General features: G+C 62.9%; 2 protein-coding genes and 1 long non-coding RNA gene across 3 annotated transcripts; 1 reads left to right on the forward strand and 2 right to left on the reverse strand.

Annotated features, from left to right (window-relative positions):
- Positions 1–174: 174 nt before the first annotated feature.
- On the reverse strand, positions 175–5,659 carry DOK4 (docking protein 4). Its single transcript, XM_082489557.1, has 9 exons — positions 5,641–5,659; positions 4,901–5,123; positions 3,970–4,077; positions 3,072–3,186; positions 2,853–2,972; positions 2,558–2,747; positions 2,113–2,251; positions 1,883–2,006; positions 175–1,788 (listed from the first exon to the last, which is right to left on the reverse strand). Exons 2-9 carry the CDS (start codon positions 4,964–4,966, stop codon positions 1,664–1,666), a joined length of 987 nt encoding a protein of 328 aa, XP_082345683.1. The 5' UTR covers positions 4,967–5,123; positions 5,641–5,659; the 3' UTR covers positions 175–1,663.
- A 1,076-nt stretch (positions 5,660–6,735) lies between these two features.
- On the reverse strand, positions 6,736–11,976 carry CCDC102A (coiled-coil domain containing 102A). Its single transcript, XM_082489169.1, has 8 exons — positions 11,412–11,976; positions 9,785–9,987; positions 9,560–9,668; positions 9,199–9,315; positions 8,903–9,112; positions 8,466–8,636; positions 8,271–8,374; positions 6,736–7,273 (listed from the first exon to the last, which is right to left on the reverse strand). Exons 1-8 carry the CDS (start codon positions 11,943–11,945, stop codon positions 7,147–7,149), a joined length of 1,575 nt encoding a protein of 524 aa, XP_082345295.1. The 5' UTR covers positions 11,946–11,976; the 3' UTR covers positions 6,736–7,146.
- A 7,183-nt stretch (positions 11,977–19,159) lies between these two features.
- Positions 19,160–20,870, forward strand: LOC309676680. Its single transcript, XR_014269613.1, has 3 exons — positions 19,160–19,243; positions 20,473–20,607; positions 20,753–20,870. It is a non-coding gene; the product is annotated as an uncharacterized lncRNA (long non-coding RNA).
- Positions 20,871–20,984: the final 114 nt, after the last annotated feature.

The raw sequence follows: 20,984 nt of genomic DNA on the forward strand, positions 1-20,984 counted from the left end.
TTAGGGCTTCAGTTGAAATGTCCTGTCCGTGGCTGGAGGCAGAACAAAGCTTTGAGCCAAGCGCGCTGCCGGGAGCCATGGGAAATCTCCTTGATCAGCATTTTTCTCTCTGCCAGGAGCTACTCCCACTTGCACTTCCCGAGCGCGTTTGGATGGAACAGACAAACAGGAAGGGTGGATAAGGGTTGTTTATTCATTGAGCAACTCCTTTAAAAAAAAAAAAAAGAAAAAAAAAGGAAAACCCAAACATTTTTGGTAATAAATGTTAAATCTTTTCCAGATGAGGTGTGTAGCCAGGGAAAGAGAGCAGGTTACACCTCTCACCTGAGGGAGGACGCGCTACTGGGCGGTGCTGGGGTGCCAACGAGCCCCTCCATGCCCGTCTGCGCTGCGGGGAGCAGCCCCTCTCCGTCCCGTTGTCCCCCCAGCCTCAGCCACAAGCTACACAAACCCAAGACACAGTATTTACAGACCACAGGTTCCCACATCACGACACTCCCCATCCCCAAAGCATGGACCTGGAGCTTTCGGGGTGGAAATAAACCCACTGGACCACCCACCCCAGACCAAACGAAGACTCCAAAGAAACACCAAGGTTGGCATGGCAATAAAAAGATAGCCCTTCGAAAGGAGGTCAATAAATAGGAGAACTAGAAAAAAAAAAATCAATTGCTTTCGAGTTCAGCACGTGAAGCCCAGCTCACCCCCCCACCCCGGGGCGAGGACTTTCACCCGGCCGCACTGGTGGGTGAGGAGGAAGCGAGGACGATGGGAATGCACGGAGAAACGCGGCTCTGCCCCCTCCCCGCCATTGCTATGGGCTTCTCTGCCCTGGGGACTTTTTATATCCATAAAGCTGCCCCTCGAGGGACAGATGCTACTGGCCAAAATCGGTCCCTGGGTTGCCCACCGGCAGATAAACTGGGGGGCATGGCTGGGCAGGTGGAGGAGCGAGGGGTGTTGGGGTGGGAGCAGCCCGGGAAAGCTGGGGGGTGCTGAGCTCTGCCCAACCGCTTGCCCCAGCCAACCCTCCCCCAGGGAAAACCATTTTCTCCTGAGACATCTCAATTCTCCAGCGAGCGTTTAAATAACTTCACGAAGTGCAAAAATCAGCTCAGGTGTGGTGGGGTGTCCCCAGGAGCGCCCCGCTCTTCAAGGGGCGGGGGGGGGAATGTGTGTGTGAGATGCTGGGACCCTGCACCTTCAGCCTGGTACAGCCGCGTCCTCCGGCATTGCTCCGTCCCCGCAGCAGGGGGATGCTCCAGCATCCTCCCCTCCCCTTGCAGAAAACACACAGAATTTCTTGACACCCCCCCCCCCCACACACCTCCCAGCTGGAGCCCCAAGAGTCAAAAACCTCTGAGCGTCTCTGCCCGGGAGCTCTTCAGCGGCCACGAAGTTTGTGTTCGTGGGAGAAGGAAAAATCTCTTGTGATACGGATATTCAACATATATTTCAAGTCAGTCGAGGCAGAACCAGCCGTCGCCTCCCGGAATGTCGGGCCAGGGCGTGAGCCAGCGCCTGCTCCCCCAAGGTCTCAGCCCGGAGGATGCCCCAGCTCGGTCTCCCTGGGGACTCGGAGGGGCGGCTGCCCGCGTCCTTGCCACCCCTCAGGCAAGAAAAAGGGGACTTCCACTGCGGTGTGTCCCCCCGTGCCTCTGGCTCACGGGGACGATGTGGGCTCCCTGCTTTCAGGCTTGTCGCTTTTGGAGGACTTTGGCTTCAGCAAGATGAACCTGTTGAGGAGGTCGGTGTCCGAGCTGGCCTGGGCACCTGCGTATGCCTCCCCTGGGGACGAAGCAGAGGGGTGGGCTTGTGCCATGGGGGATGCCCCGAAGGCTGGAGGGGCAGCGGCTCCTTGGTGGGGGATGGGGCCACTCACCAGCGTAGCTGGAGGACTCGGCCATGTTCTGGGAGCCGGTGATATGGTGCCAGTAGGCGCTGCGGGGCAGCATGGTGGTGGGGGTGCAGGGGTAGGAGAAGTGCTCAGTGCCCTTGTTCAGCAGCTGCGGAGGACGAGAAGGGGGCGAGAGTGACACGGGGCACCCCAAGCCTGCCCCCTCCCCTCCCCCCCCCCCCCCAGCCGTGTCCCCAGGTCGGGCTGGAGCTTACCCTGACATTCTTCTCCATCTCCAGCAGGACCCTCTTATGCTGCTCAGCGATGGCCAACGTGGCACTGTGCACACGCTGGTAGATCTGCTCACCCTCCTGCGTCTGGAAGGTGTAGAGACCTTCCCCCGCGTCACACATCCTGTGGGGACATGGCACAGTGCATGACCAGGGTCCCCAAGCCAAGGGATGATCAAAAATACCCCCCCCCAGGTGGCAGCTGGCCCAGCTTCCCACGTTTTAAGTGCTGTCCCCGTGCCCCTCCATGGTGCCAAGCTGGGACCAGCACCAGCACCAAACCTCCCCGTCTGTCCATGACATGGACCATGGCCATCACCCCGGTGTCACGCCTGCCCTAGGGTGATGGCAGCAGTGCCACCTTCTGGTGCACCCAGCAGGATGGAGGCACCCAACGGCGGTCTCTGTCCCACCGAGGGTGACATCTCACCGTCCGGCCTCGAAGGTGAAGCGGGTGGCGTCGCGCCCATAGCGGCGCAGGGAGCAGAGGGGCCAGGAGACCAGCTTCACCCGGGGGTTGTGCGTGTCCCAGAGGTAGATGTTTTCGTGGGTGATCTGCAGCTTGCACTCGCCGTAAACGTCCAGGTTGGGGCAGGGGAGGAGGAACACGTTGAACCGGTCTGGAGACGGAGGGGGGGAAAAAAATAATAAAAATAATTCAGGGGGGCGTAGCGAGGCCAAGCCCCGAGCGAGCGCCCCGCTGCCGCCGCCGCGCGCGCGCTCACCCGTCTGCTCGCACTGCACGCCGGGCGCCAGCAGGTCGGGCTCCCCCAGGCTGATGTCGTTCAGGCGGGTGCCCAGGCACTCCACCGACAGCGTCTTGTACCACTCCTCCGCCTCCAGCTCTGCAAGGCACCACGACAGCCCCTGGGTGACCCTGGCCAAACCGGGGTGCCCCCAACCCGGCAACCCCCAGCCCAGCTCCCCTGGCCGCTGCCCTGTACCCGAATCGCAGGTGAAGGTCCGGGCGGAGTCATCGGTGAAAACGATGGCCACCGCCTGTCTCTTGGTCTCCTTGGGCAGTCGGGTGATGCACTTGACGTTGCTGATCTCGGTCACCTGTGGAGGAGGCAGAGGGGGTCACTAAGGGCTGCACCGAAACTCAGCCCCACTGGACCTAGACCCTGTCCCCTGCTGCCCCCAGACCTGTCCCCTGCTGCACACAAACGTGGCCACTGCTGCCCCCAGACTTGGCCACTGCAGCATCCAGACCCTGGCCACTGCTGCACCCAGACCTGTCCCCTGCTGCACCCAGACTGCCCCCAGAGCCCAGTGGCACTGAGACCCTGTCTCCTGCTGCCCCCAGACCCTGTCCCCTGCTGCCACCAGACCTGGCCACCACCTCCCCCAGACCTGTCCCCTGCTGCCCCCAGACCTGGCCACTGCAGCATCCAGACCCTGGCCACCACTGCACCCAAATGTGGCCACTGCTGCACCTAGACCTGTCCCCTGCTGCACCCAGACTGCCCCCAGAGCCCAGTGGGACCCAGACCTGTCCCCTGCTGCAACCAGAGCCCAATAGCACTGAGACCCTGTCCCCTGCTGCCCCCAGCCCCTGTCCCCTCTTGCCCCCAGACGTGGCCACCGCTGCCTCCCGACCCTATCTCCTGTGGCACCCAGACCTGTCCCCCGCTGCCCCCAGGCTGTCCCCAGAGCCCCGTGGCACCCAGCCCCCAGCCCCTGCTGCCCCCAGCCCCAGCTGCATCCCACCGCAGCGCACGGGGGAGGGGGCGACGGCCGCCCAAGCTTCAGCCCAGCAAGTTTTGGCGAGAAGGGACCCGCTCGGGCGGGGGGCCCTGCGGGCGGGCAGCCCCCCAGCAGCCCCCCGCCGCAGCCCCTCACCTTGGGGCACCCACGCAGGCACGCCGCCTTCTCATCCGGGTACTTCTCCAGGCGCTGGGGCCCTTTGCTGGAGGATTTCCGGAAGACCAGCCAGCACCGCCGGTAGATCTGCCGGACAGAGCAAGTGGGGGTCCCCTTCCCCGCCCTGTCCCCATGTCCCCGATCCCCTTCTCCGGGACCCCTGCCTGGTCCTGCTGACCCCCACCCTGATGCTGGGGACAGGAGGGGATGTTGGGGACGGGGACAGCCCCGCAGCTGCCATCATCCCTCCACCCCACCAACGCTAATTACAGAGTTTAATTAACGAACGTGGGCAAGGCTCCCAAGGGGACCCCCTCATCCCGGTATCCCCCCCGTCCCCTCTCCCGTAGCCCCTTCCTCCGGGGACGGCGGGGCCATCATCCCCAACCATTCCCCCCCCCTTGAGCCCGCTCCCTCTTTGTTCTCCCTAATTAGCGTGAAATTACCCAGCATGCTCGTTGCTGCCAGCTCCGAGCCGATGAAGGCGGTGACCAAACCCCCTGACCCCCCCCCGCATAGGTGCTGCACTCCAGCACCCCCCTAATTTGCACCCAGCAGCCCCACCCCCCACCATCACCACCATCCTCCCCCCTACCGGCGTGGGGTGTCCCACTGGTGCCAAAATGGGGTGTGGAGGGAAACTGAGGCACTGGGGGGGGGGGGGGGGGGGGGGAGGATGGGTGTCTGGTGAAGGGGGGGGCACCCAGTGCAGGATCCGGCCCCATGGGGCTGCTGGAGGGTTTGGGTACCAACAAGTGGTCTGCCCACCCCACCCTCCACTCTCGCCGCCAAAATGCTGCTTATTCAACCCAAAACTGTCCCCTGGCCACGTCACCTCTCGCGGCAACCGGAGCCCCAAATCCACGGGTGCCCCCCGCCCCCCTATTCCCGGAGACACCCCCCCACTCACCCCCAGCTTCTTGCTCTTCATCCTCACGTAGCCTTGCTTGATGATGTCGTTAAAATTGGTCGCCATGGCGATGGCCCGATGGGGTGGAGGGGCGCTTTTGGGAGGGGGGGGGGCCGCCTTCACCTTCGCCCCCCCCTCTCCATCCTCTTCCTCCCTACTCCCCCCCCCCCCCCCTTGCCTCACCGCCGGCCCTGCTTGGTGCTAGCGGTGTCCCCCATCCTGGCTGGAAAAGAGAAATGACAGATCGACAGGTGACATCTTCCTCCTCCTTCTCCTCCTTCTCCTCCTCCTCCCTTCCCTGCCTGAACCATCGAGTGGAACAGTCCGGCATTAACCCCTGCCAGGCCGGCACACACGAGCGATGTGTTGTCCCCCCGTCCCCCCCCAACATGTGTCCCAGGGGACACCCACGCTGGATGTCACCCATGGGTCTCCATCACCTCTCGCTCTGCCCCTCCTTCCTCCCAGCCTGCTCGCTTGGGCAGCAACCCGCTGGCCATCAGTAGGCTTCAGTGTTAACAACCTCCTGCCCGTCCCGGCCAGCTCTGCCGTGGGGTATTTCAGCCCCAGCCCCGGGTGCTCCCAACCTCCAACCCCCGGCTCCTGTCCAGGTGCCACCGGGATGGCTTGTCACCCCCCGGCCGGGCCCACCCCCCGACACTTGTCACCCCGAACCTCTGTCACCCCCTCCGCGCAGCCTGTCCCCAGCCACGGCTCCCCCCCCAAAACCCTGCCCTTACCCGCCCGCCGCTCCGGCGTCCGGCTCCGCTTCGTTGCGAGCCCTGGAGCCGCGCGGCCCCGCCTGCCCCGGCCCCGCCCCGACCACGCCCCTCCAAGCCCCGCCCCCTGTCCCCATCACCACCACCACCACCACCCCCCAGTCTGCCTCCTCCGTCCCTCCGGGCCCGGCCTCGCCCGGCCCAGCCCAGCCAGAGCCACAACCGGCCGCCCTGGAAGAGGCGTCCTGCCTGCACATCATTAGGCTTCAGAGTGAACGCCCCGCGGCGACTGGCGGGCGGCCGCAGCCTCTTGCCGAGCTGCTGTCCCAGCCTGTCCCTAGGCTCAGGCAGATGCCTCCTCGTCCCCGTCTCCACTTCTGTGCCCCCCCAAAACTCTGCTTTTCAGGGCCCCCACCCAAGGCGCCTGCAGGCACCTCCACCCCCGCAGCCTCATTTGTTGGGCCATAAAAAAAGAGAATAATCGCTGGAAATAAAAGGGTATTAAAAAAAAAACCATGAGCAGCAAAGAGCTGTGCTTTTAGCCAATCAATTAAAAGGCAGAGCGAGGGGATTAGCTCACCGAAATATTAATTTTTAATAAGGTTGTGTCTGAGCATCTCCGAGCCCCGCGAGGCCCCGCTCCGTGGGGGCTGGGCTGCAGGGGCCTGAGCTGGGGGGTCAGCACCCACAGGCAAACACCCCTGCACCCATGGGTGAGCACCTCTGCACCTCTCCAGGGCGAGCAGCCCTGCACCCACGGGTAAGCGAGCACCCTTGCGCCCACGGGTGAGCACGCTGCACACACAGGTGAGCACCTCTGCCTGCCCACCGCAGCCCCGCGGAAGCAGGCACTTCTATGGCCACGAGCGTTACCAGCCCCCCCACAGCCCCCCCTCGTCACTTAGCAGGCCTGGGGACAGGCTTTGCCCCCGCAGCCGGGCTGGTCCCCAGGCGTGGGGGCGGCGATGGCAGTGGGGTGACACTATGAGCCACACATCCAGCCCTGTGTGAAGCTTGCGGAGGGCTGCCGTGTCTCCCCGATGCTATCCCCCATCCCGTCCCCTCCATCCTCGCTCCCGCGTGGGGACAGAGCAGCAGACTAAGCCACCACCAGAGCCTGAGCTCCTCTGGGCTCTGTATTTATAATAAAAAAAAAAAAAATCATATACAAATACATACATATATATAATATCCATATAAAAAAAAGTGGGCAGGAGGACGTGGCTGGCGGCGGGGCTCGGTGCCTCTCTCTGCCCTGCACTTCCTCCTCCTGGGCTGCTCGAGTGATGCTGGCTTTGGTGGCCCCATCTGTGTCCCAGGAACTGCCAGTGGCCAAGGGGCATCGGGTACTGTCCGAGAGGCAGCGAGCTTGGAGCATCCACAGGCAAATTCCTTCCCGCTGCTCCGTGACTCAGTTTCCCCATCTATACAAGGGTGACCGCGTGGCCAGGCCCCGCGGTGACAGGCACTTTTGGGCAGAGGACCGCCATGGGATGTCCCCGTGGCGGTGGCACCTGGCCGTGGGCTTTAGGGCACCTGGATCTGTAGGTCCTCATCCTCATCAGGGTCGCTGGTGCCATCCCCGGCGTCATCGGGGCCGAAGCGGGCACTGCGCATCTTGCCGAAAAGCGGGGTGGTCTGCTGCCGCCGCAGGCTGTCGAGGGAGAGCTGCTGGGGTGGGGGACGCCAAAGCCGAGCCCGTCCCCCCCTGCACCCCTACAGCACGGCTGCACCCCGGGGGGACCCCATTTCTGTGGCTCCCACTAAGGTCTGGGTGCAGGATCAGCCCCCCCCAGCCTGGGGGCGACTCTCCGGCATGGGGCCGAGGAGCCCCGGATGATGCTCGCCACAAGTGGGGCACCAGTTTAATCCCTCCGGGGCCAGACACCACCACGCCAGACATCCCAGACCCATCCGAAAGTGCAGTGCAGGGAGGAGTCGTCCCCCTAAAACGGGGCTCCCCCCCCCCCAAAAAAAAATCCCCCAAGAGTCTCCATTCCCAGCAGCTTGCAGTGGTTTTAGTTCCTCACTCGCCCTCACATTAAAATTCATCAATGAAAATTTATGAAGCAAATTTGAAATCAAAAGGCCCAGGACCCAGTTGGATCTGACCAGTTTGCTGCGTTTTACTGGAAAGTATGAATTATTCAAGGGCGAGCACGCAGGGAGGCTGGAGGCGGGGGGGGGGGGGAAGACGAAGCCTCCATTATTCCTCCATGATTTAATGAAGATGTCCCAATAAAATAAAGGAAGATTATAAAAACAACCCGCCCAGCGCCTCTCGGAGACGCAGCATCAATCTCTTACGGCCATTTCAGCTCTTTAACTGCTGGAGAGGCGAAGCAAGGCCAGGGAAAGTTCTTAAGGGCAATAAAACCCACCTCCCGCCTCCCCCAAGTGGCGTGAAACCGGGCTATTCTGGTCTGTGGGCAGCCTTGTGCTGGTTTAACTGGGAGGTGAATGCCACCCAGCTTGCAGCAGGGTGAAGGCTGCTCTGAGGATGGTTGCACACCCTCCAAGGATGTTGGAGGCACTTTGGCCACACTTAGCCCAGGGGAGATGCTGGTTGAGGAATGGTGGCAAGGAGAATGTCATCCCACCCTTGGGTCCTTGCTTGGTCCCCACTGCGGTCCCCCAGGTCCCCCGCTCACCGGGACTGCAGATGTTCCAGCTGCACCTGGAAGCTCTCGCTCTGCTCCGTCTGCTCGTCCAGCGACCGCTGCAGCTTCCGCGTCTGGTTGTGGGCCTCATCCAGCTGCGGGACGGGATGGGATGGGGCTGTCGGCAGCTGTGGAAGGAGCAGAGCTGCCCACCCCGACCCCCTCCACCAGCACGAGCTTCCCCACCTCATCCTCGGCTTGGGCTAGCTCCTTCTTCAGCTCCTCCACCCTCAGGCGCAGCTTCTTCACCTCGCCCTCGTGCTGCTCCACGCGGCGGTTGGCATGGGCCAGCTCAGCCATCTTCTCCTGGTACTGCTTCTTCAGCTTGGCGTGGATGTGTTTCAGGTCGGCCAGTTCCTGCGGTGGACACGGGGTGGAGGGCTGAGTGGGTGAGAGCCACCCTCACTGCCAAGTGCTCCCTTCGCCCTCCCCAGGGACCTCTCCCACCACCCCACCCCATGATGGAGGAGCTGATGGAGCAAGGACGGGGTCACCACCGTCCCCTAGATGAAGGGTGGTGGCAGTTTGGGCTTGAGGAGGTCCTGAGGAGTGCTGAGCCACCGCTGAAGTGACAGGGTCACCCAGGGAGGGGGTGGCAGGGGACAGGACCATCCCTATGGCACCTTGTTCTTCTCGAAGAGCTCGGCCTGGATGGTTTTGAGGTCGGTGTCCAGGGCGCTGGCCGTCTGGCGCCGCTTGCGAGCCAGCACCTCCTCCAGGTCCTCGATCTGCGCCCGCAGTTTCTTGTTCTCCCGCTCCAGGTTGAGCTTCTCCGTCTCCAGCCGCTCTCGCCGGCCCCACTCGGCCGCGTTCTCTGCCTGCAGCCGCTCCATCTGGGATGGGGACATAGGGTGGCCAGGGGGCAGTGGGGACTCCCCTCGCTATTCCCTTCGCCTCCCACATTGGGATTTGGCCTCACCTCTGCGCGGAGCTCGGCCAGCTTCTTGTCCATGCTGGAGCGAGCGCCCAGCTCATCCTCCAGGTCCTCGGAGATGCGCCCCAGCTCGTCCTGGTGGATCTCCTTCAGGATGTTGAGCTGCAGGGAAGGACACAGCACGCAGGGTGGGCAGTGAGCACCCACCCTGCACCACCCGAGCCTGGCCCACACCCAACCTCTGTGGACAGACCAACTGGCTTAATATCACTAATTAAGACCCTTGAGCACCCTGGAGTTGGGGGTGTGTGTCTGTGGGTCACCACATCTACCCACCAGGACATGCCACCCACCAGGGGACAGGCCACCCCCCGGGGCACCCCTGGTCCCCAGGCACCTCACTCACCTGCTTCATCACCTCCTGCTTGTTCTTGTTGAGCTCCTCATACTTGATCTTCCACTGGCTGAGCTCGCCCTCCAGCTTCTCAATGCTCTTGCTGAGCGCCAGCTTGTCCCTGGGGAGAGGCAACGCTGGTGACAATCCAGCAGGACCCCACGGGATGCCCCATCCTGGTGGGGACTGGGCTGGGCTGGGCTGGCACCCCACGAGGATGACACCCTGAGCACTCACTCCCGTTCCTTGAGCAGCACTTTTTGGGACTCATCCAGCCTCAGCTTCAGGGCGGTGACTTTGGTGGCATCCTCCTCCATGACGCTGACGTCCTCCCAGAGCAGGCGGCTCCGTTCCTGGCGGGTGAAGGAGGCCCGGGGGCCCCGCTGCTCCCAGCTCTCGTCCTGCTTGCTTGTCAAGATGTTTTCCATCAGCTCCAGCTCCTGCGGCGCCGTGGGTGGCCCGGCACAGGGGACAAGGAATTACCCACGGGTGAGGGGGCAGCCCTGGCTTCCCACCCCCTCCAGCACCCAGCCCTCACCCTATAACCAAGAGCATCCCTACAGCCAGACCCAGCAGCATCCCTCCCTCCGGTCCCCAGGGACCCCCCGAGGCTGACGGAGAGGACCCCGTCTTCCCAGGGGAGGTCCCATACGCCACCGGGCTCTGCTGCCACCTCCCCGCCTCGCTGGAAATTTCAGATGAGATAATACCGATTTATTACGACGACCTCGCCGCAACTGCCACGTGGGCAATCTTCTACCAGGCTCCACAAGCGCACGGTAAATGAGCTGCAAGGGGTTTTCTGGGGACGGGATGTCCCCAGGGACCGAGTGGGAGCCCGCAGGAGACAATCAGATTAGGCTCAGATTTGCTGCTCGGTAGCCGGGCCGTCAGGTGGACTGAACCGGCATGGCGCGGCATGCCGAGCGGCGACTTGTGTGTCGTGACAGAGCCGATGGCAGCAGAGAAGGGACAGCCGGAGGAGCTGGGAGCATCCCTAGGGTGGCTCTGGTGTCCCCTCCTTCCTGCTCCCTTCAGCACAGACCTCTGCCAGAAGCCCGTAGGGACACCCTGGCATTTGAGCCGTCACTGGGAGATACCACCGGCACTGCCGAAGCCACTGTCCCCCGTACCGGCACGCTGACTTTTGCCTAATGCCTCCAAAGGGGAAGGCTCAAGAAAGGGACCAGAGCCAGTGCCGAGGTGACCTTTCTGCACGGGGCTATCGGGGTCCTGGACCCCAACGTGCTGCTCCGAGAGGGGTCTGACCCCCAAGACTGCTCCAAGGGGTCTGTCTGACCCCATCACACTGCTCAGAGAGGGGTCTGGACCCCCCCTGTGCTGCTCCAAAGGGGTCTGACCTCCCCCCATGCTGCTCTGAGAGGGGTCTAAACCCACCATGTTCCTCACAGAAGGGTTTGACCCCCCTCCATTCTGCTCTGAGAGGGGTCTGACACCCCCCTCGGGCTGCTGCAGAGGGGTCTGACCCCCCCCATTGCTGCTCTGAGAGGGGTCCAAGCCCACAATGATGCTCTGAGAGGGGTCTGACCCCCCCCCATTCTGCTCTCAGAGGGGTCCAAACCCACTATGTTGCTCCAAGAGGGGTCTGACCCCCCTCCACTCTGCTCTCAGAGGGGTCTGACCCTCAAGGATGCTCCAAAGGGGTCTGAACCCCCCTCCATCCTGCTCTGAGAGGGGTCCGACCCCCCCCCCATGCTAATCCAGGAGGGATCTGACCCCCCCATGCAGCTCCAAGAGGGGTCTGTCCCCCACCGCTGCCCATCTCTGTGGGGCAGGGAGTGACCCTGCTGGTGGCTGCCAGGGGTGAGGACCCCCCAAAGTCCCCCCCACCCCTCACCCTCACCTTGGCTTTTTGGGGCGCCTCGGCCCCCACATCCCGCACAGGTTCCCGCTCGGGGTCAGCCTCTCCCTCCACCCCGTCGGTGTCAGGTGGGCTTCCGGTGCCGGACCGGCCATGAAGTCGTGCCGGCGGGCGAGCGGGTGGCGGGCGCTCCTCCGGCCGGTCGCGGTCGCGGCGCAGGCCGGCCAGTTCCTTGGTGAGGGCCTCCAGGCGATGCCGCAGCTGCCGCACCTCCTCGCGCGCCCGGTTGCGCTCGGCTCGCACCTTGCTCCATTTCTCCCGCCAGTTGGCCGTGCAGTCCGACCACCATCGCATCGTCTTCTCCATCTGGGCCGCCCGCGCCCGCGCCTCCTCCAGCTCCCGCAGACGCAGCTCTTCCCGCCCTTCCCAGTCCCCTTCCAGCAATGCTGGGGGAGGACCAGGTGAAGGCGTCCCGCTGGGGGGGGACGGGGAGGGCTCGGGGGCCAGCAGGGCCAGCAGCGAGCCCCCCGGCAGCGGCGGGGAGCCGGCCAGGCGCGAGGCCCCGCTTTGGCTCATGGTCTCTCCTAGGGCATGGCTGTCACCGTCGGGGACCTACGGGAGAGAAGAGGGGTCAGGGGGCGACCTGGGGGGGCTGTGGGAGGTGGCTGGAGGAAGGAGGGGGCATGGCCCCTGGTTTTGGGGGTGGCACACTGAGTGATGAGGTTGCAGCAGGGACCTCGATCAGGTTCCCGGCAAGGACTCTGGTGATGTCCCCAACCAGGTCCTTAATGATGACCCCAGTGAGAAGCTGAGTGATGGCCCCAGCAGGGTCCCCAGAGAAGACCCCAGCGAGGTCCCCAGCAAGGACCATAGCCCACTGCCCAGCCACCGGCACCTTGTCCCAGTTTGGCACTGCAGCCAGTACCAGCCTGGCCCAGGGCACCTCTGCCAGCACACTGGAGGCAACAACGTCTACATGTCATCCGGATGATGTCACCCACATGACATCATCTGCAGGCCTCCAAGACCATCCATGGTGCTGTGGCAGGGGGCACCCGGCTGCGCCCCGACAGCTCCAGCGAGGGTTAAAGCCTGGACCCGGCGCCAGCGAGACAGGAACAGCTCTGGAAGACTGAACCGGCCATGGTGGCTGGATACGCTCTCCGGTGACGCCGCAACAAAGGGCCGGCGCTGACCGCCTACGTCCCGGCACGGAGCTCACATCCCGGCTGGGCCAGGCGGGTAAACCGCCCCAGGAAACCTTAATGGGAGGCTACTGCGCGCCTTAATGGGATAAGTACAGAGTCCGGCCGTGGCCAGCCCGCAGCCTCCCGGCAGGTTTTCGGGACGGTGCAGCCCAGACCTGCTGCCAAATCCAGCCAGGCTGTGAGAGCCAGTGCCGGAGCAGCCGGAGCAGCGGAGCAGCGGGAGCTGGCACTTATGTGCTTTGCACAGGGGGGGAAAAAATCAATTTCCCTGATGATATTTGCTGAAATGGTGAAGTTTTGGTAAAACTCCGAGGCGAGCCCTGGCCTGTGCTCTCCTGCTGCCCGCGTGGGCTCCTGCCCCGGGGAGGGAATCCAGGTCCTGGCAGGATTTGGCACCGGCAGATTCCCGGCTGCTGTGCAATGCCCACGGGAGCACCAGCACCCACGCAGCTCCCACAGGGAGCACGCGTGGATCAGTGGCACCCCTGGAACACCCACGGGAGGCACGCGTGGAGCACCGGGACCCCTGCAGAACCCACGGGGGAGCACGCGTGGATCACGGACTCCCTGGAAGGCCCACGGGGGAGCACGCGTGGAGCACCGACAGCCCTGCGGAACCCACGGGGAGCAGGCGTGGAGGGCCAGCACCCGTGCAACACCCACGGGAGGCACGCGTGGAGCATCGGGGCCCGTGCAGAACCCACGGGGAGCACGCGCGGCCGCGTCGCGTCCCCGCCGCCGCCGTCCCGTCCCGTCCCGTCCCGTCCCGTCCCGGGCTCCCGGCGGGGGAGGGGGAAGGAACCTCCCGCCCCCCCCTCCCTCCGCGCCTTCCTATTGGCCGCCGCCGCTGCCGCTCCGCCGCCGGCGGTGATGCGGCCCGGCCGGCGGGAGCCGCCGCATTCCTCCGCGTCCGCCGCGCCGCGCCCCGGCCCGGTACGGTCGGTACCGCCCGGTACTGCCCAGTACTGCCCGGTACCGCCCGCCCCCGCCCGCCCCGGCCCGGAGCGGCCGCCCATCTCTCCCCCCCCCCCCCCCCCCATCTCCGCCCCTTTCGCTAAAGTTTCCCGCAAGTTTCCCGCCGCGCCGGTGCCGCCGGTGCCGCGTCCGTCCGTGTCCCCCCCCGCCGGCCCGGCCCGCCCCGCTCCCTCACCGGTGTCGGCGCGGCGGCAGTGCGGGGCAGCCGGGGCGCTGCCGGGCCGAGTCTCCTCCTCCTCCTCCTCCTCTTCCCCCCGCCGCTCCCGCCCCCCGCCCGCGCCCGGGACGGGAGGGGGGGGGGGGGGGGGCCGGTCCCGCCGCCGCAGCCCAGCCCGTGGGTGCGTGTCCTGCCTCCGTGGGGGGCGGCCAGGCTGCTTTTGGTACGGGGGGGGGTGTGTGTGTGTGCCCCCACGTGCGCGTGCTTGCACGCGTGGGTGTGTTGGCCGGTGGGGGCTTTACACGCGTGTTTTCCCGGTGGGAGCTTTACACGCGTGTTTTCCCGTGTTTTCCCGGTGGGAGCTTTACACGCGTGTTTTCCCGGACTGCAGCTTGGACCCCGGCGTCTTTCCAGCTCAGGTCTCTTCAGGGATTGAGCGCGCCGTGGCTGCAGTGCCGGGGGAACCGGCAGCCGGAGCAGGCCTGACCCTTCTTCCCTGTGGCTCCGGCTGCTCCTGCAGGATTGGCATCGCTCTGCGCCAAATCCATGAGTCGGAGGCCGGCGATTGGGATAGCACCCCGGGGGGACGATGCAACAACGGGTGGAGCGGGTACCGGCTGGCGACGTGAGCGCTGCCCCTGCATCCCCGCGCATCCCGGTGCTGGCTCCGTCCTGCTCCCGACCAAGGAGCGAAGCCCCAAATCACCGTTTCCCCCCAATATTTTTCCCTTTGCTGGAGGCTTTTCAGCCAAAAAATTGGGAAATATCAGTGGCCAAGAGGATTTGTTTCCCACAGGACGTGGAAACGACGCCATGGGACCCCAACAGCCTTTTCTCCCCCAGCATCAAGCAAAGCAGGGAAAAATAAATAAAATTAAAGCAAAACTGCAAACGCCTGTGCGCGTTCTTTCCAAGCCCGGTATTTTTCCACTGGAAACGACCCCAAAAAGCTGGAGGCGGGGGATGCTCTGCTCTCCCACGCCCCTATCCCTGCATTTTGTGACGGGGAAGCCCAAACCGGTGGCTTCACTTGCAGCCGGTAAAGCGATTTTGCAGGCAGTTTGGCCGGAGCTGCTGGTGCGTGCTGGCGGGTTGGATTTTTAACCCGGTCCCAGCACTAAACCGGGTTTTGAAAGCCAGAAAAGTTTTTTTCCGAGTGTGTCTTGACTGTTTGCTTGGACGTGAGCATCTTGGTGCCGCTGTGGTTCAAGGATGCGTTGTAACATCCCGGGATCTCTGGTTTTTGCCCTTGCAAAAATCAAATCTCCTTGGTCCAGGGGGGCATGTCACCTAAGGATGTGGACAATGACCCAGCTCTGTGGTCCATGGACCATCGTCTTGGCACCTTTCTCTCCAGCTCTGGGTTTCCAGCCTGGCCCATCTTCGGGGTGGGTCAGATGGAGGCAGATGGTTGCCCCGTGCTGTGAGCTGAGACCTGGAGACTCGTTGCAGGCGCACAGGGCAAGCACAGGGCAGCACTGTTGTCCCACGGTGGGCACTGGCATGGCTGAGCTGTCTCTGCTCCCCACATCTCTGCACATAGCCACGTCCCTGCAGCTGAATCCAGCAGCCCCTGGAGCACAAGGTGAAGCCTTTTGGGGCAAAACTAACCATTTTGGGGGGGGGGGGGGGGGAGGGGGGAGGAGGGTAGAAGACACTTCTTCCTTTGGCTGGGCTGGCTGGCATCACTGTGGAGCTGTGCTGCCGTGGCTGCAGGCGACGTGGAGGGTGCCAGCTCCATCCCAGCATAGCATCAAACTGTGGCACAATAGAATCATAGAATATCTCAAGTTGGACAGGACCCCTAAGGATCATCACGTCCAACTCCCTGCTCCTTGCAGGACAACCTAAAACTAAACCATGTGACTACGAGCATTGTCCAGATGCTCCTTGAACTCTGAGAGCATTGGTGCTGTGACCACTTCCCTGGGAACCCTATTCCAGGAACTGAGCACCCTCTCAAGGAAGAACCTTTTCCCAGTATCCAACCTGAACATCTCCTGATGCAGCTTCATTCCATTCCCTGGTGTCATGTCGCTGATCACCAGAGAGGGATGAGCAGCACCTCCCCCTCCGCTACCCACCTTGAGGAAGGTGCAGACTGCGATGAGGTCACCCCTCAGCGATGAGGTCACCCCTCAGCCTCCAAGCTGAACAAGCCAAGTGACCTCAGCCTCTCCCCCTAAGTGTTGCCCTCAAGATCCTTCACCATCTTGGTCACCCTCCTCTGGACACACTCCAATGCCTGATGTCCTTCTAACAGTGAGGTGCCCAAAACCGCACACGGTGCTCAAGGTGAGGCTGCACCAGTGCGGTGCAGAGCGGGGCAGTCACCTCCCTCAACTGGCTGGCGACACTGTGCTTGATGCAGCCCAGCACATGGTTGGCCCCTTCGGGCTGCCAGGACGCACTGTTGACTCCTGTTCAACTTGCCATCAACCCAAACCCTCAGAGCTCTTTCTGCAGGGCTCTCTCCAGCCTCTCGTCCCCCAATTTGTACGTATAACCAGGATTACCCCATCCCAGGCGGAGAATCCGGTACTTGCTCTTGATAAATGTCGTGCGGTTGGTGATTTCCCTGCTCTCAAGTCTATCCAGATGTCTCTGTAAGGCTTCTCTACCCTCAAGGGAGTCCACAGCTTCTCCTAGTTTAGTATCGTTGGTGAATTTACTTAATGTACGTTCAACTCCTGTGTCCAGATCATTTATAAAAACGTGAATCGAGCCCTGGGGAACCCCACTGGTGACTGGCCACCAGCCTGATGTCACCCCATTTACTGTAACTCTGAGCCCGACCTGTCAGCCAATTGCTCACCCAACGTATGATGGACTTGTCTGGCTGTGCGCTGGATGCTTTATTCAGAAGGATTCTGCGAGAGACAGTATGAAAAGCTTTGCTAAAATCCCCAGACACCACATCTACTGGCTTCCCTTGGTCAACTCAACGGGTGACCTTGTCATGACAGGGAATTAAGTTGGTTAAGCAGAACTTTCCCCTCATGAACCCGTGCTGGCTGTGACCAATGACTGTGTCGTCTCTCAAGTGTTTTTCACTAACTCCCAGAGTAACCATCCCAGGGTCTTCCCTCTTACCCTTCTTGAAAATGAGGACGATGTTTGCTGGCTTCCAGTAAACGGGGACCTCTCCAGACTCCCAAGACCACTGAAAAATAATGGTGAGGTGTCCCATGATGACACTGGCCAGTTCTTCCAGTGCCCTGGGATGAATCCTACTGGGCCTCGTAGCCTTCTGTGCATCCAGCTGGGGCGGCAGGTCTGGAACAGGTTCAGGATTGGCTGGCAGTTTATCATCCCCCCCTGTCATGGTCTTCCAACACAGGGCTCCGGAGGTCCCAGGGTCCATCACTGGTGTTAAGGGAGGCAGTGAAGAAGGCATTAAACATCTGAGCTTTGTCTATGTCCCTATTTGTGAGGTGACCGACCTCGTTAAGCAACGGACTGGTGTTATCTCTGAGCCTCCTTTCGCTATTAACATATTTTAAAAAGCCCTTTTTGTTGTCCTTCACCGGGCTGGCCAGCTTGAACGCCAACCGGGCTTTGGCCGCACACATTTTCTCCCCACAGTGGGGATGAGCATCTCTTGTGTCACCTGTCCTTGCTCCCAATGCCCCTATGCTTTCCTTTTCCGCCTGAATCCCAGCAGCAGATCCCTGCTCAGTCATGCCGGCCTTCTGCCCCGCTGGCTTGGCGTCCCCCGCTTACCGAGTGCCGATGCTCCGCTTAGAGCGCGGTGCTGGTGCTGCTGCAGCCGCAAGCCAGGTTCCTCAGCTCCTCAGGGGTTGCCGGTAGTGGGAAGAAACTCATTAGAGGCAGAAGGCTAATTCTATCAGACATGCCCGAGGAGCAGGTTGTCTTTGGGTCACACTGAATCGCAGCGGACTGCCATGACGAGCATCAGCCTCCATGTCCTTGGGGTTTGGCGGTGCCGGGGATGCTCCCTCCACAGCGGCCCTGCACCGGGCTGTGAAAAAGTATAAGAAAAAGGAAATCTAGAAGCTCTCTTGATTTAATCTGCTCATCTGCATATGAGCACTTCCTTTTCTGTTGCCTCAACGGCTGCGCAGGCACAGCTGGAGCAGCCAACCCCACCGAGGTGTTGCTGACACCGGGAGCTGCCCCGTGCCCAAGGTAGGAGCTTCGCTGGAGGAGCGAGGGGGGGGGTGCGAGGGGCTGGCGCGGTGCTGGGGGCTCGCTGGGGTGCTGAGCCGCTCCCCGCCAAAGCAAAACCCTGCATCCTGCCGTTTCTGGAGGGTGCAGCGAGGGAATGATGCCCTCTCCGTCTCGGTGGCGGCGGGGATGGCATTCAGCGTTGCCGGGCTGTGCCGGGCAGCACGAGAGGTTGGGGTAAGTGCCTGCATTGGGAACCCCGGTGATCAGAGAAGTAAAAGGGGTTTTTATTGCAAAACATCCTAAAGGGGACATGGTGGCTGTCCCTCGCTGGGGGTCAGAGGGCAGCCTGTGCAGGCAGCTGCCCACGGTGCTGCCCACTGCGCTGCTGCTCCTGCCCCGGGAGGCTGCGGCTGCGCCAGCCATCGCCAGCCTCAGCACCTCGAAGCATCAATCCCATCGCTGCATCCATCCACAGCAAAACCATGTGTTGCACCCCGGCACCGTCGGACTTGCAGCCTCTCTCCCGAGCCGCTTTGGGTGCCAGCGGCATTAAATCAGCGGATGTCGCTGCGAGCGACAGCGGGTGCAGCGTTGCAACGGATGCAAATCTTGCTGCCAGCCGCCTTCCCCCCGGTCCTGCACCAGGGACACTTCCTCCTTCCTCCTCTCCAGCTCGGTGCTGGGCCGCCGCCGGGAATCGCTGGCACCACGGCAGAGCATGCCGGCGACCCTTCTGGCTTGCAGGCTGCTTGCTGGGGATTTGGAGGCGAGGTCCGAGTCCCAGTTGGGACAGGCGGAAAGGCAGAAGCCTTGTTCCCCGCGGTTTTACCACTGTAATGATAAAACGGATGCGAAGAGCATCCTGCACCCCTGTCGCTGCGGCAAACACCCTCCTCCTCACCCTGCACTCGCATCCGCCGCTGGGTGCTTCCAGGCTGGGGAATTGCCGCCACGATGGCTTTGGTGGGGCTTGGCTGCTGGGGGTGAGGGGAAACCACTGGGACCCCATCTTTGTCCTGCAGCCAGCACGTGGGAAAGGGCCAAGGTCCCGGGGGACACGGGTGGGCGTTCCAGGGAGCTGCCCAGGTCCTGGGTGCCTTTTGCAGGAGAGGACCACGACGATGCCCACCCCACTGCTCATTGCCCTCGTCCTCTGCCTCGCTGCCTGCTTCCTGCGGGGTCAAGGTAGGGACACCTCCCATCCCGGCGTTGGGCTGGGTGCTTCTGGGGCTGTTCGGGGCTCCCCGGGCTGGGGCAGGCTGGGGAGCGGGGCAGGGCGCCGTACGCCGAGGCTCAGCTCCCGAAACACCTCTGTCAGAGCTGGAGGAGGTGAAGATCAACATGGACACCATGGAGGAGGAGCTGCAGCAGGGCTGTAGGGGTGCCCACCACGCCAGGGAGAGGTGAGCTCCTGCCCCGTTGTCCCCCAGATCCCCAACATCCCCCCTAAACCCACAGGGGCCAGATCCTGTGGCACCCTACCCCGAACACCCTCCCCGTGCAGCTTAAACCAGCCGGATTGGAAGTTGGCCCGCTGGAAGAAACGCAACTTCACGGGCAGCATGATCGAGATCTACGTGTTCAATTTCAGAACGGAGGAATTCAGAGGGTTAAACCTCAGCCGCAGGATGGTTGGTCCCCCTGTGCCACTGGGGGTATTCCCAGGGGATTCCCAGTGACACCCTCCCCCCCCCCCCACCAGCTCACTCTGTCCCTCCATCCCCGCTGGGAGGTGCTGGGGGGATGCTGAGGTGGCTGACGCTTGCCCACACTGGGTTTCCACCATCCTCCAAGGATGCTTTATGACAGCAAAGCTACCTGAGATGCAGATGAGATGGGGTGCCACAGGCAGCTGGGGCTGCAGGTCCTCAGCACTATTGCTGGGATAAATTTGGGGGCTTCTAAAGCTGGGGGGGTACATGACGGTTCTGCAGCTGAGAGCCAGGATTTCCATCCTAAAACTCTTCTGATTTATGAAAGGGGAATTCCTGGCCCCCACCTCCCTGCGGTGGGAAAGGAGAGGGGAAACTGCGGTGGGGAACACATGGGGTGACTTCCCGGTCCCGGTGCAAGGGGGGGTCGTGCAGCGGCACCACGGCAATTCCCCCAGCCATGGGGCTGCCCTGCCGGAGAGGTCAACTGCTCCGGCCGGAGGTCCCTTCCTGTAGGACGAGGCAGGTTGTGCAGGCAGGGGTGCCTGCCTGCCAGCTGGGATCCCCCCGCTCCGCACCCGGGAGCAGAGACCGTGCAGGGCAGCCCACCAAGGTGTGAAATCCCACTGGGAAAGCATCCCAGAGCAATGCCGTCTGCCCTGTGCTTGCCCCACAGTGGGGCCGGCAGGACAGGGGTGCCCACCCATGGGTGACACACACCATCCCCCCCACAGCCACCCCATCTGCTACGGGCTGGGAGGGCTCCGATGTCGAGATGGGAGCAGCTTCCATATCTGCACGTCCACAGGCACCGCGGCAGAGCTGGGGGTGCCGCTGGGGCCGGGGGATGCCGCAGGGCCATGCCGGTAACTGGGGTGGCTGTGCTTGATGGGGGAAGCCGGGGCAGCACCCTGACCCCCCCCTCGGGCCAGCCGAGCACTGAGCGACCGTATCCATCTTTCCCCCACCCACTGGCACAGGGTGAGAAGTCGGGCAGTGGCAGGAGGTTCAAGCACGCCATGAACTTCCCAGCCGAGCTCGTGGAGGGCAGCCGGGCTCGGGGAGTGGAGCAGGAGCTCGTCTGCATCTACATCCACAGCCCCTGCATCTTCCAGGTGAGTCGCAGGTCCTCGCACTGACACCTCCCCGCCCCCCCGAGCATCCCCGGCCAGTAGCGCACCCACCCCGCTGAGATGCTCGGGGCAGGCGGGATGTCCTGGGGACCCAGGACTCTCCCTGCAGGCACCCCAACTCTTGCAGGATGCCCACAACAGCTCCGTGCTGAACGGCTACGTGCTGGGAGCCTTCCTGCAGAGCGGGCACGTGGCCGGGCTCAGCCGCCCCGTGGAGATCCAGTTCTGGCACGACATGGTGCTGGTGAGCAGGGTTCCACCACCAGCATGAGCTGGGGGGGTTCCCAGCACCAGCGTTTCCCCTGGAGTTGGGGAAAGATAAAGTGTCCTCTCTCTGCTTTGGGACCAGAAGGTCCCTG

Source organism: Vanellus vanellus (genome assembly GCF_965231255.1).
Source record: "Vanellus vanellus genome assembly, chromosome: 12".
In the NCBI taxonomy this organism is placed as follows: Eukaryota; Metazoa; Chordata; class Aves; order Charadriiformes; family Charadriidae; genus Vanellus; species Vanellus vanellus.